This window comes from Nicotiana tomentosiformis, chromosome 12 (genome assembly GCF_000390325.3).
Source record: "Nicotiana tomentosiformis chromosome 12, ASM39032v3, whole genome shotgun sequence".
Taxonomy (NCBI): Eukaryota; Viridiplantae; Streptophyta; class Magnoliopsida; order Solanales; family Solanaceae; genus Nicotiana; species Nicotiana tomentosiformis.
In genome coordinates, this window is record NC_090823.1 from 86,073,330 (window position 1) to 86,085,280 (window position 11,951).

At 37.2% G+C, this 11,951-nt stretch overlaps 1 protein-coding gene across 1 annotated transcript; it reads left to right on the top strand.

Moving 5' to 3' along the window:
- Positions 1–3,777: 3,777 nt before the first annotated feature.
- LOC104102020 ((+)-borneol dehydrogenase 2-like) lies at positions 3,778–4,390 on the top strand. The gene has a single exon (XM_009609610.3). The coding sequence runs from the start codon at positions 3,793–3,795 to the stop codon at positions 4,348–4,350; it is 558 nt and encodes a 185-aa protein (XP_009607905.2). The 5' UTR covers positions 3,778–3,792; the 3' UTR covers positions 4,351–4,390.
- The last annotated feature ends 7,561 nt before the right edge of the window (positions 4,391–11,951 follow it).

Consider the following 11,951-nt stretch of genomic DNA (forward strand, 5'->3'; position numbering starts at 1 on the left):
GTCTAAGGTTCCTAATTCCCTCAAGTCAGGATTAGACACAGCACTTACCTTGCTCCGTAGGCCACTTAATTCTCAATCACAGCTTTTCTTCTAGAATTCAACTCCAAACCACATGTATCTATTCAAAAACAATTCAATAATATCAAATATTGCTAAAGGAATAAATTATATTGCATAAATTAAATTTCCCAAATTTTCCTTCAGAAAGTTAAAAATCGACCCCGGGCTCGCTTGGTCAAAACCCGAGGTTCGAACCAAAATTCATTTACCCATTCTCCCGCGAGCCCGGATATATAATTGGTTTTTGAATCCAACCTCAAATTGAGGTCTAAATCCCCAATTTTTCGAAATCCCTAGTTTCTACCCTAACCCCTAATTCTACCATGAAAACTCTAGATTTTAGGTTGATAATTCATAAAATGTAATGGGTAATTGAAAGAAAATGGTTTAGAATCACTTACCAACACTTTGGGTAAGAAAACAACCCTTGCAAATCGCCTCTAGTCCGTTTGGGTTTTAAGAAAATGAAATAAATGGCAAATTCCCATTTTTGGATTATGTTAAGTGTTGGGCGACAATGTTCATCGCATTCGCGAAGGGTATAGGTTGCAAAGCCTTCGCGTTCGCGAGACCTTGTTCGGGTAGGCTACCCCCTTGCCATTCGCATTCGCGATACATTGTTTGCGTTCGCGATGAAGGAATGACTGACTTCCCCCCCCCCCCAGTGCCTAACACTACAAGTTCGTGTGGTGCTTGTCGCGTTCGTGAAGGGTAGCGCCCCCATCGCTTCGCGTTCACGACCAAGCCTTCGTGTTCGTGAAGAAGAAAATACCAGCCTCATCAGTTTACTCCTCGAGTTCATGAGAGTATCTTCGCGAACACAAAGAAGGACATACCAGAACACCAGAATTTGCAGAAGACCAGATTTTCCAAAGTCCAAATCATCTCGTGGCCTATCCGAAACTCACCCCAAACCAAACATACACACAAGTCTAAAAACATCATACAAGCTTGTTCGAGCGATCAAATCGCCAAAATAACACCTAGAACTACGAATTTAGCACCAAATCAAATGAAATTCTCAAGAACACTTTAAAATTCCTATTTTTTCAACTGGACGTCTGAATCACGTCAAACCAACTCCGTTTCTCACCAAATTTTACAGATAAGTCATAAGTATTATATTAGAATTAACCAATTCTTAAAAATAAAAAATTTTCAGACTTTTAATTTTTATAAAAAATTCATAACTCGAGATAGGGACCTCTCAATTCAATTTCGGGTATACGCTCAGGTCCCATAATTCGATACGGACCTACCGGGACTGTCAAAACACGGATCCGGTCTCGTTTACTAAAAATATTGACCAAAGTCAACTAAAATTAACTTTTAAGGCAAAAATTCTTATTTTCATCAATTTTTAACATAAATGTTTTTCCGAAACATTCCCCTTTCGGAATACGCACGCAAATCGAGAAGGGTAAAAATGTAATTTTTAAGGCTTAAGAACACAGATTCGAGTTCTAAAACATAAGATGACTTTTTGGGTCGTCACAATAGGTTTTGTGCCTCTGGGCTTTGGTAGCCCGAGTTGCCCGAACTTATTTCGGACGATAGTCCCCGAGTAGGGATAGCCCTTAGGCTCGATAGTCCCCAAATAGTGATAGCTCTTAGGCTCGATATTGCACGAATCAGGGTAGCCTTAAGGATCGATGGTCCCCGAATAGGGGTAGCCCTTAGGCTCGATAGTCCCCAAATAAGGGTAGCCCTTAGGCTCTATGTTTGAAAAGGCAACAATACGTAATAGCAAGGTAAAAACTTTCTTTCATTTCTGTGTGTAAAGGACATGATCAAAAGCATGTAAAAGCTTGTATTATGGCTAAGGTGGCCTACGCGGGCACAGTTCACTTGACCGTTTGGCCCTTACAATAAATCCCAACAACTGAGCCTAAGTTGTTCAAGTACAAAGTTTCCTTCTTTCCTTGCTAAGAACCTTAACCCGAGGGTGATGGCCCCTAGTATTCGAGGTCGATCTTGAGAGGGATAGGTTATTTTTGATGTGTCCATTAACTCCTATTTAAAATCGGTCTTCAAATCTAAGTTAGCATGATTTACTGTTACCTCGTTACAAACCTTGCCGGAAAATCCATTTGGGACAAAATTGGTTCAAGGAAAAAAGAGTGCAACGCGTGCTTTCAGACCTAATAGTCACATTCTCCTTTGGTTATATCCTGCAAGTGTTAGCCATATTCATAATATTATAAAATGGTAAATGAGATCGCACCTTAGTAGCAGTACCGCTTTAAGTGCGTCACGTTCCAGTTGTTCGGTAGCATATTGAAATCTGAGGCTCGGTTCTCCCACTTAGACTGGTATTAATGCTTAGGCACGAATGACCAATGAAAATGGGGTGGCCCCGATACTAGACTTCGAAGGTGTACGGTATGCCCACAAGACTTCAGACAGAATTTTCTTCCATTTCCCTTTGGCATCGGTCAACCTCTTTTTCAAGTTTTGGAGTATGGTCTTGTTTGTAAATTCTACTTGTCCGTTCCCACTAGGGTGATAGGGTGTGGATAATATTTTTTAATCTTGTGGTCTTCGAAAAACTTGTTTATCTTGCTGCTGATGAATTGCTTCCCATTATAACACACGATCTCGGCCGGTATCCCGAACCAACATATTATGTGGTCCCAAATGAAGTCAATGACTTCTTTTTCCCGGACTTTCTCGAACGCTTGATCTTCGACCCATTTAGAAAAATAATCGGTCATAAACAGTTTGAATTGAGCCTTACCAGGTGCCCACGACAGGGGACCGACGATGATCATTCCCCAATTCATGAACGGCCATAGGGACAAGACAGAATGAAGTAGTTCTCCGGGTTGATGGATCATCGGTGCGTGTATTTGATAGCCGGCGCATCTTCGTACAAAGTCCTTTGCATCTTTCTCCATGTCAATCCAGTAATAGTCGGTCCTGATTATATTCCGAACTAAAGATTCGGCCCCTGAATGGTTTCTGCAGGTGCCTTCGTGAACTTCTCTCAAGATATATTCAGTATCTCCCGGCCCCAAGCATATGGCGAGCGGGCCGTCGAATGTTCTCTTGAACAGAGTCCCTTCGGACAGGCTAAACCTGGCCGCCTTCGTGCGTAGAGCTCTAGATTCTTTAGGATCCAAGGGAAACTTCCCGGTCTTCAAATAGTCTATGCATTTATTTCTCCAATCCCAAGTTAAACTTATTGAGTTTATTTCGGCATGGACTTCTTTCACTATCGATTTCATGAGATGTATAACTCTTCCTTAGCTAAATTTACCGTCATCAACTGATGACCCCTAGTTAGCCAGAGCATCAACCTCGCTATTTTGATCTCGGAGCACGTGCTATAGGGTCCATTCCTTGAATTGATGCAGCGTTACCTACAATTTATCTAAATACCTTCGCATTTGTTCCTCTTTTACTTCGAACGTCCCATTGACTTGATTTACCGCAAGGAGGGAATCACACTTAGCTTCGACCACCTCAGTCCCAAGGCTTTTAGCCAATTCTAGACATGCAATCATGGCCTCATACTCGGTCTCATTGTTAGTCAATTTCTTAATTCTAATAGTTTGCCTAACTACATTACCCGTAGGAGGTTTCAACACGATGCCAAGTCCTGACCCCTTTGCGCTCGAGGTACCGTCCGTAAAAAGGGTCCAGATTTATGAGGAAGTCCCCAAGGTTAACAGCAATTCCTTTTCAACTTCGCGTATTAAGGCCGGCGAAAAGTTCGGTAAGCTGGACACAATGTTCAGTAACGCTGGTGTATTGGGTAAGCCAATATCCAGCATCTTAGAGGTCGATTACGACATAATTAAGACAGTGTTCGATGTAAACATTATTGGCGCCTTCTTTTGCGCGAAACATGCTGCTAGAGTGATGATTCCATTCAAGAAAGGTTCCATTATATTCACAGCAAGTGTTGCAACAGTGGTCTCTGGTCTTGTCCCGCACGCATATGCAGCATCAAAGTGTGCGGTTTTGGGGCTATCCAAGAACATTGGAGTCGAATTAGGAAAGTACGGAATAAAAGTTAACTGTGTTTCTCCTCATTACGTTGGCACACCACTTGCATTAAATGGGCTTGGAATAGCTGAGAGAGAAATGGCGGACAAATGGTTTGCAGAAGGAGGAAATTTGAAAGGAGCATTATTAGATGAAGAGGAGGTAGCAAAAGCAGTGCTATATTTGGCAAGTGATGATTCCAAATATGTGAGTGGTATGAATCTCGTTCTTGATGGTGGTTTTAGCACTACAAATGTGGCTTTAGCCTACAACAAATTGTTCCCATCAGACCACCAATAATTAAAGCAGTGTAACTATTTGCTCGGAGGAGGAGGAGGAAGGGATCTTGTTAAAGCAATGCTTATTAAATATGGGATTAAATAATTAAAGACAACAACAATGACCCAGTATAATCCCACTAGTGGGGTTTGGGGAGGGTAGTTTATACGCAGACCTTACCCCTACTCTAGGATAGAGAGGTTGTTTCCGATAGACCATCGGCTCTCTCCCTCCAAGAACTCCCCACCTTGCTCTTGGGGTGACTCGAACTCACAACCTCTTGGTTGGAAGTGAAGGGTGCTCACCACTAGAGCGACAATCTTATTTATATATATATATGTTGTATTCAAATTATATTGATCAGATCATTTGACTGATCAAACTATCCAATATGGAAATTATGAAGTCAATAACAATAAGGCAAGGATTATTAAGGATACGAACTAGTTGGGTTTAAATCTTGTTCTTTGCTGGTGCACATACATTATATAGGGTGTTCTTAGGAGTGTTATAGATTGTTTAGACATTTGTAGTGTAAATTTCACAAATGCTCATGCAACTATGATTCTTTTTCATCAAAATCATATAATTATGTTTTCTCACATAAAAATCACGAAAGTTTCACTAACTCACAAAAAACATTTAGTGACTGAAAAATCATTTTCTTATTTCATATTCTTTTATTATTTATTTTCAGTATAAGAAATAATAACCTAATTAAAATAAAAATATATATACTTTTAGCAGCTCCAAAAATAATAGCCGACAAAATATATAGTTTATATGTATGTGTATTATATACATATAATAGACATATTTTATATATTTTTGATTAGCGGATGCAATTAGTTTCGACCGACCAATCAATTTTTTGCCCTTAAAATAGAAATCACCCAATTCGACTCAATACCCATATACATAAAAAAAAAACAAATGATACTAAAATTGAATCGTTCACCAAAAAAACGTAGTTTGGAATGCATGAGATTCTGACAAAAAAAGGTATGGATACGTAGAGACCTCTTGAAATAATAATGCTATCAATTTCAATGAAAATCATAAAAAGAATAATAAACGATAGAAGTATCGTGTTTCGGGGGGGATTCACTTTTAGTATTATTTTAATTTATGTATATGGGTATTGGGTAGGATAGGATCGGGTTCGGTTGGTAATTTCTATTTTAATTGGGTTATTATTATTAGAATAAAAATAAAAAATAAAAAAACGTGGAATAAAAAACAATTACAGGAAAAATTTGTTTTCCGGTCATTTTGATTTTTGTGTGAGTTAGTGAAAGTTTTATGATTGTTGTGTGAGAAAACATAGTTATATGACTTTAGTGAATAAAGATCATAGTTATATGACCATTACGTATGTTGCGCGTGTACCCCATATTTTTAAGTTCATTCTAAAAAGACAGAAATATAGTCGACTAACTTGAAAAACATATTTTTTTCTCATGATCAAAATGCAAATTATTCAATTATTTTGGCAAATACTATATAGGAATTATTTCCAACATAATAAAAAATAATAAATTATTATTGCAAAAATAGATTAATTCAACCGCTACAGTATGATTAATCTATAATTCTTCCTTTATCTAAACACATAATCATGCATCTTCGACTCTTCATCTGGATGCATTTGGATGTTGTTATCTATGAAAAGTAAGAGTATATGATTGTAGTAGTATTACTTGCAATTGTTTGATTATGAAAAAGTTGCGTTCATAGAATATGAAATTCAAGCTAATCAAAATTAGAATTTATTCTTTTTATCAATTCTCACATATGTAGCGCTTTAATTTTCTTGTGTGTCTATAATCAGTTCCCATTTAAATAAATTCAAAAGTAAGCCTAATTTGATTCAAAAATATATTTAAATTGTTTATATTTTCTAAAATTTATTACAAAATTTACAAAAGCATTTTTCTTTTTATTTTTAAATTTTTTATGAATTCTTCTTTTTTGGTATTTATTTTTTTCTGTAATAAATATATACAAATAATTTTCGGCAAATTGTAACCTCATTTTCTTATTTAGTATTTTATTTTCACGTATAAAATGGTAAATGCAACAATATTACTCAGTGAGATAATTTTTACTCCTAAAGATATCCCTTTGAAAAGATTTAGTACTAACCTCAAATATATTCTAAATGAAATAAAAGGCAAGCGGTGTACAAAGTTAGAAGAAAAAGAAAGAAAAAATACTCCTAAATTGAAAGATGTCGAATATCCTTGTCTGCAATTGAAAGTGCTTATTTTATATTCCTAAATTTTTATGTAGTTGAAAGTATATCAATTCTAGAATTGGAAAGAATTAAAAATTAAAATCTTAAGTATTAGAAAAATAATTAGATAATTATTTTTAAATATTAAAAAAAATTAAATGACTATTCCTAAATATATAAAAAATAATTAAAAGACTAATTTGTCTAGTGTGAACTTTATTTTAAAAGGGTAAAAATGATGAATTTCGCTAAGGGCCTTCGTGCTTTTAATATAGTATAAATATAATGTAGAGATGAGTAAGATGCGTAGAACCCCTAATTAATTTATCTTAAAAAGACATAATTGAGTCTTGGAAATGAAATAATCCCAAAAAGAATTTCATTAGCCATGCATATGCTCTAGAAGTAGAGTAGTTGTAACGAGTTCATTTGAATCCAATACTTTCAATACGGAACATAAATTTATATGTAATTGCTTTTTTAAAATTACAATAAATGATAGGCACGAATCTATACTTTTTAAAATATAATATATTTAATACTAAGAATTTTAAAAACTAACTAAACCCATAGATGTGAATTGCACACTATTTTTCTTTTTACTAGTTGTTAGTGAGGATTTTTAATTAATAGGCAGAATAACCTAGTTGGCATCTCTACTTGCATCGATTTAAATACCCAACCTCCTGCTTCACCAAGTTTCATCCATACACTTGAACTTGTTTAAATACTCTCTCGTTCCAGTTTATGTGAACTTATTTCCTTTTTGATCGATTTTAAAAAGAATGACTCATTTCTAAATTTGGAAACAATTTAGCTTAAACTTATAATTCTACTCTTAATGAGAATCTTTTATAAACACACAAATACTCTGGGCCCCTTTTTGATTTGTTTAAGACCACAAATTTCAAAAGTCTTCATTTTTTCTTAAACTTCGTATCCAATCAAACAGGTTCGCATAAATTGAAACGGAGGGAGTATATTCTTTTAAGCACCTCCAACCCTGCGTGTATCTCAATCTTTCATACGTGAATGGCACATCAGATCTATATTAGTTACCGCGTCATAATCAATTTCAGTAATTATAAATTTGATTTAAAAAATTAAAATCAAAAAATGAAAAAAACTCCTATCATTCTCTTTGGTCCTCCAAACTCAGAGAAAGATATACAATTCTGAATCTTCCATTCTTGTTCTCTTTCCACCTATAAATTCCTTGCTACCATTTACACCCTTTTTCTCATCCATTTGAGTTTATAAAATAAGCTTTTTAATCAAACCCCACCAAAAAAGTAAGTTCTTGAATCGTCATCAGAACTAAAACCCACAAAGAGGATCCAAAAATGATTCCAAAATTACAGGAAAATTAAAGAATTCAAATCGAATAACATATTCATTTTTTTTTTTTTTGGTTCTTTGGAATATAAAGCAAAATCAATCAATTCCCAAAGCTCACCTAAAATACGAAAAAATCAAGGATTAAAATCAAATTAGACAACCAATTTTCTTTTGAGAATATATATAAAATAAATCAAAATAAACAGCAAAAGAGACTGTTTGGCGTAGCTGAGATTTGAACTGAGTTGGACCATGAAACGAGGAAAAAACAGAAAGAGAAATTTTTATTCAATTAGGAATTTAGCATATTTTCTTAGACTTTATCTTTTATTTAGATTTAAAGATATATATGGAGTATGGAGTAGCATATGATTTTATTGGTTTATTGAGAAGAAATAAAAAGGTGACAGTGACAGCAAAAAGGAAGAAGAAAGGTGGGGTGGCTGAGTTTGAACAAAAATGGGATCCTTTTTTCTATTATTTTTCGGACCTTTTACCCCTCTTTCTTTTGCCTTTTCTTTTTTGTTTTTATTTATTTTAATCATTTTTAAAGTTAAGTTCACCCATTCACGCTACTCAAACACGTGAATATCATACATTTTGTCCAACTCATCTATATCATTGGCAAGTATGTTTTGTCAACAGCTAGAGGGGTTTAAATTATTAGATTTGAGCAAGTTCAGGTGTTCAAATGAAATCCGGTGAAATAGGAGGATCGGGATGTTAAACCAATGCAAGTAATAAGCACATTTTAAACATGCATTGAGTTTTTAATCGGTCAAGGATTAGTTAAAGTATTAAAATGGCAATTGAGGCTAAGTTTAGGAGCTAGTTACGTAAGCTTTGAATTTATGATTCACAATTGCCATGTTAAACTAGTATACCTAATCTAAGTGAAGAGCATAAACAAGTAGATCTTCAGCTCCAAGCGTGATGGTTTTAATTCATTTGTTGCGAATAGTTTCTTTCCGTCACAAATAACAAGTCAAGATGTAGTGAATGAGCTAGCGAGAAGTATGGTCCCGCACCTACAATTGCATACTAATTATTTTTGTATGTAATTAGACACGTTTCGAGTTTAACTAATTAATAGGTTTGAAATTTTCGAACCTTGCGTCCATGGTCTTCTAAATGCTTAACTTCTCAAAGAGTTGAGTTACATGTGTTTATCCGTAAAACGGTATAGTTGAATTTATTACGTGGTTTGTAAACAAGCGAACTGATTTGATACAAAATAATGAATGAATTAATTAAAAATAACACTTAGCATTAAAATCAAAGGAAATGCCAAGCTTGACTTGGGGAGCAATGCTTCCATGGACAGAAGTAAGAGTAATATTAGACATGAAGTAAAGTTGCATTATTTAGCTTGAGAATAAAGTATAACATAAGTTTTGTCAAAAATTTCATGTCCTTACCATGGTTGTTGAAGCCACTATTTATAGCAATACCTAGAAAACAAGATGCGAGGATCAAGCCCCTCTTAAATGAAAATAAAGGGGGCTATTGATGAATGTTTAACGACAGGCCATGAATGCCAAAATTCTCTGCAATGGCTGCCCATTTAATTCTAAGAAATATTCTTCATTAAATGTCATCTGGTGACAAACATTCGACTTGCTCCCGTTGATTATGCTCCCTTCGGTGGTTTATCTGATACCGTCTACAGCTGTTGTTCCCGACCTTGGTTCTTACTCTATTCATCTTCTATCTGTCTCCGGTTCCATGTGCCACGCAATCATTCGATCATTTAATCGAGCCAGTCGGGATACTTTACCTTCTTTATTGAATCGATGTCAAGTAATCGAGTTACCTCTTGCTTAACAAATCTGTTTCTAACCTCGGATATTGGGCATTTTTTGCCTCGCCGGAGGGATGCTTGGGTCCAAGTTTAGCTTATGCACGGTCACCTCTAGAGGGATAACTGTCATATCCGAGTGCGACCATGCAAAACAATCAACATTAGTTGTAAAGAAATCAATAAACCCTGACCTGAGCTCGGGATTGAGTCTTGTTCCCAGTGAATTTTTCTCTCCAGGAATTCCTCAAACAAAGCTGCTTATTCGAGTTCTTCTACCGTGGACTTGGTTGTGTATGTCTCTTCTGGTACCTGAAAGTATCTTGATACCTGGTGGGATCCCGACGGCTCCTCGTCTTTATCATCTTCGCTCGGCTCGGGAATAGGCGTCGGTTCCTGTAATTGTTATTTATTGGGATCCTTCCCTTTATTGCTGGAAACTGACATTGTATTCATTTCTCTTACTGTCGTTTGATATCCTCTTATCTGCTTGATTCCCTCTAGGGTCGGGAATTTTAGCAGTTGGTGATAAGTTGATGCTACAGTCTTCATCTCATGTAACCATGGTCTACCGAGGAATATGTTTTAGCCCATCTCACCATCCACCACTTCAAATAAGGTGGTCTTCGTGACCCCTTCGGCACTCATGGGCAGCAAGATCTCCCATCGGGTTGTCACACTCGCCAGATTGAACCCATCGAGGAGTTTTGTTGCCGGAATGGCGCTTCCGGTTAATTTAGGTTGTTCCAGCACTCTCCATTGAATGATGTTGCATGAGCTTCCTAGGTCAACCAAAACACGTTTAATTTTAAAATCTAGAATATTAAGAGAAATTACCAGGGCGTCATTGTGCGGCAGGAGAAGTCCGTTGGTGTCCTCTTCCGTGAAGGAGATGTCATCTTCAGTGACTTCCCGGAGTCTCTTGCTGTGGGTTACCAATACTTTTTTCTTTTTGGCCGCCGAGAAGGTTACACCATCAATTTCATTCCCTCCGAAAATCATGTTGATAGTTAGCCGTGTAGGGTCTTCCCCTATCTTCGAGGGTTCTGTGTTGTCACGGCTGCAGCCATAATTGTTCTTGGCTCGGTCGCTCGAGAACTCCCTGAGATGGTCATTCTTCAGTAGCATTTCCACCTCCTCGCACATATGACATCAGTCCCCAGTTCTGTGGCTATGAGTCCCATGATATTCGCACCATAAGTTGGGATCCCTTTGGCTGGGATCAGATCTGATTGGCTTCGGGAATCGTGCTTCTTTGATATTTCTCATTGCCAATACCATTTCACGATGCTAATGTTGAATATATACACTAACAACTTGGGATAAGTGTAATCCCGGGACCCAAATACCTCTCTGTCTTGCAACGACCTGTTGTTCTAGCCGCAGTCAGTTCTTCTATCGGAGGCAAACCTATTCACGGACCGGAACCCTTTGTTGCTGTGTCTTTCGGCTCTCCCGTATGACAAGAATCGTCCCTTAGAAGATCGCCGGTTTGCATCAAATTTATCCTTGAATTTATCCCGGTTCTTGTCTCGGTCGCGTCCCATGGTTGATGTCGGGAACCCGAGCTGGTCATCTTCTATCCTTATCTTCGATTCATAGAGGTTATAGACATCCATCCAAGGGGTCGTCTGGAATTCGAGTAGCCTTTCCTTCAACTTTCAGGAGGCGTCGGAGCTTCCCAGGTTTAGACCCTTAGTGAGCGCCTCAGCTTCCCATTCATCTGGCATGGCCGGTAACAACATCCTTTCTTTCTGGAACCCGATCACGAACTCACGCAGCAATTCAGACTCTCCTTGCGCAATTTGTAATATGTCCGCCTTACGGGCCCAGATCTTTTTGGCCCCTACATAGGCCTTAATGAAAGAAGCTACGAGCATTTTAAATGAGTCTATTGAATGTTCAGGTGGAGTGAATACCATGTCAAGGCCCCTTTCGTGAGGGTTTCTCCGAATTTCTTCAGCAGAACCGACTCAATCTCATGTTGGCGAAGTCGTTTCCTTTCATGCCATTGTATAAGTTGTGATGTGCTCCTAAGGCTCTGAAATCCCATCATACTTCGGTATGTCTGGTATTTTGAACGGTTTGGAATCAATTATGGTGTTGTGCTCGGCTTAAACGGTAACTGGGTGTACTTCTTCGAATCTGGACCTTTCGAAATTGGTGGTGCGACCGGAATTTGATCCATTCGGGCGTGGAACTCCTTCACATTTTGATTCATTCGCTCGTTCATTTCCCTCATTAATCTCA

Coding starts and splice junctions, on each gene's coding strand:
- LOC104102020 (XM_009609610.3), top strand. CDS start 3,793: ATGTTCAGTAACGCTGGTGTATTGGGTAAGCCAATATCCAGCATCTTA.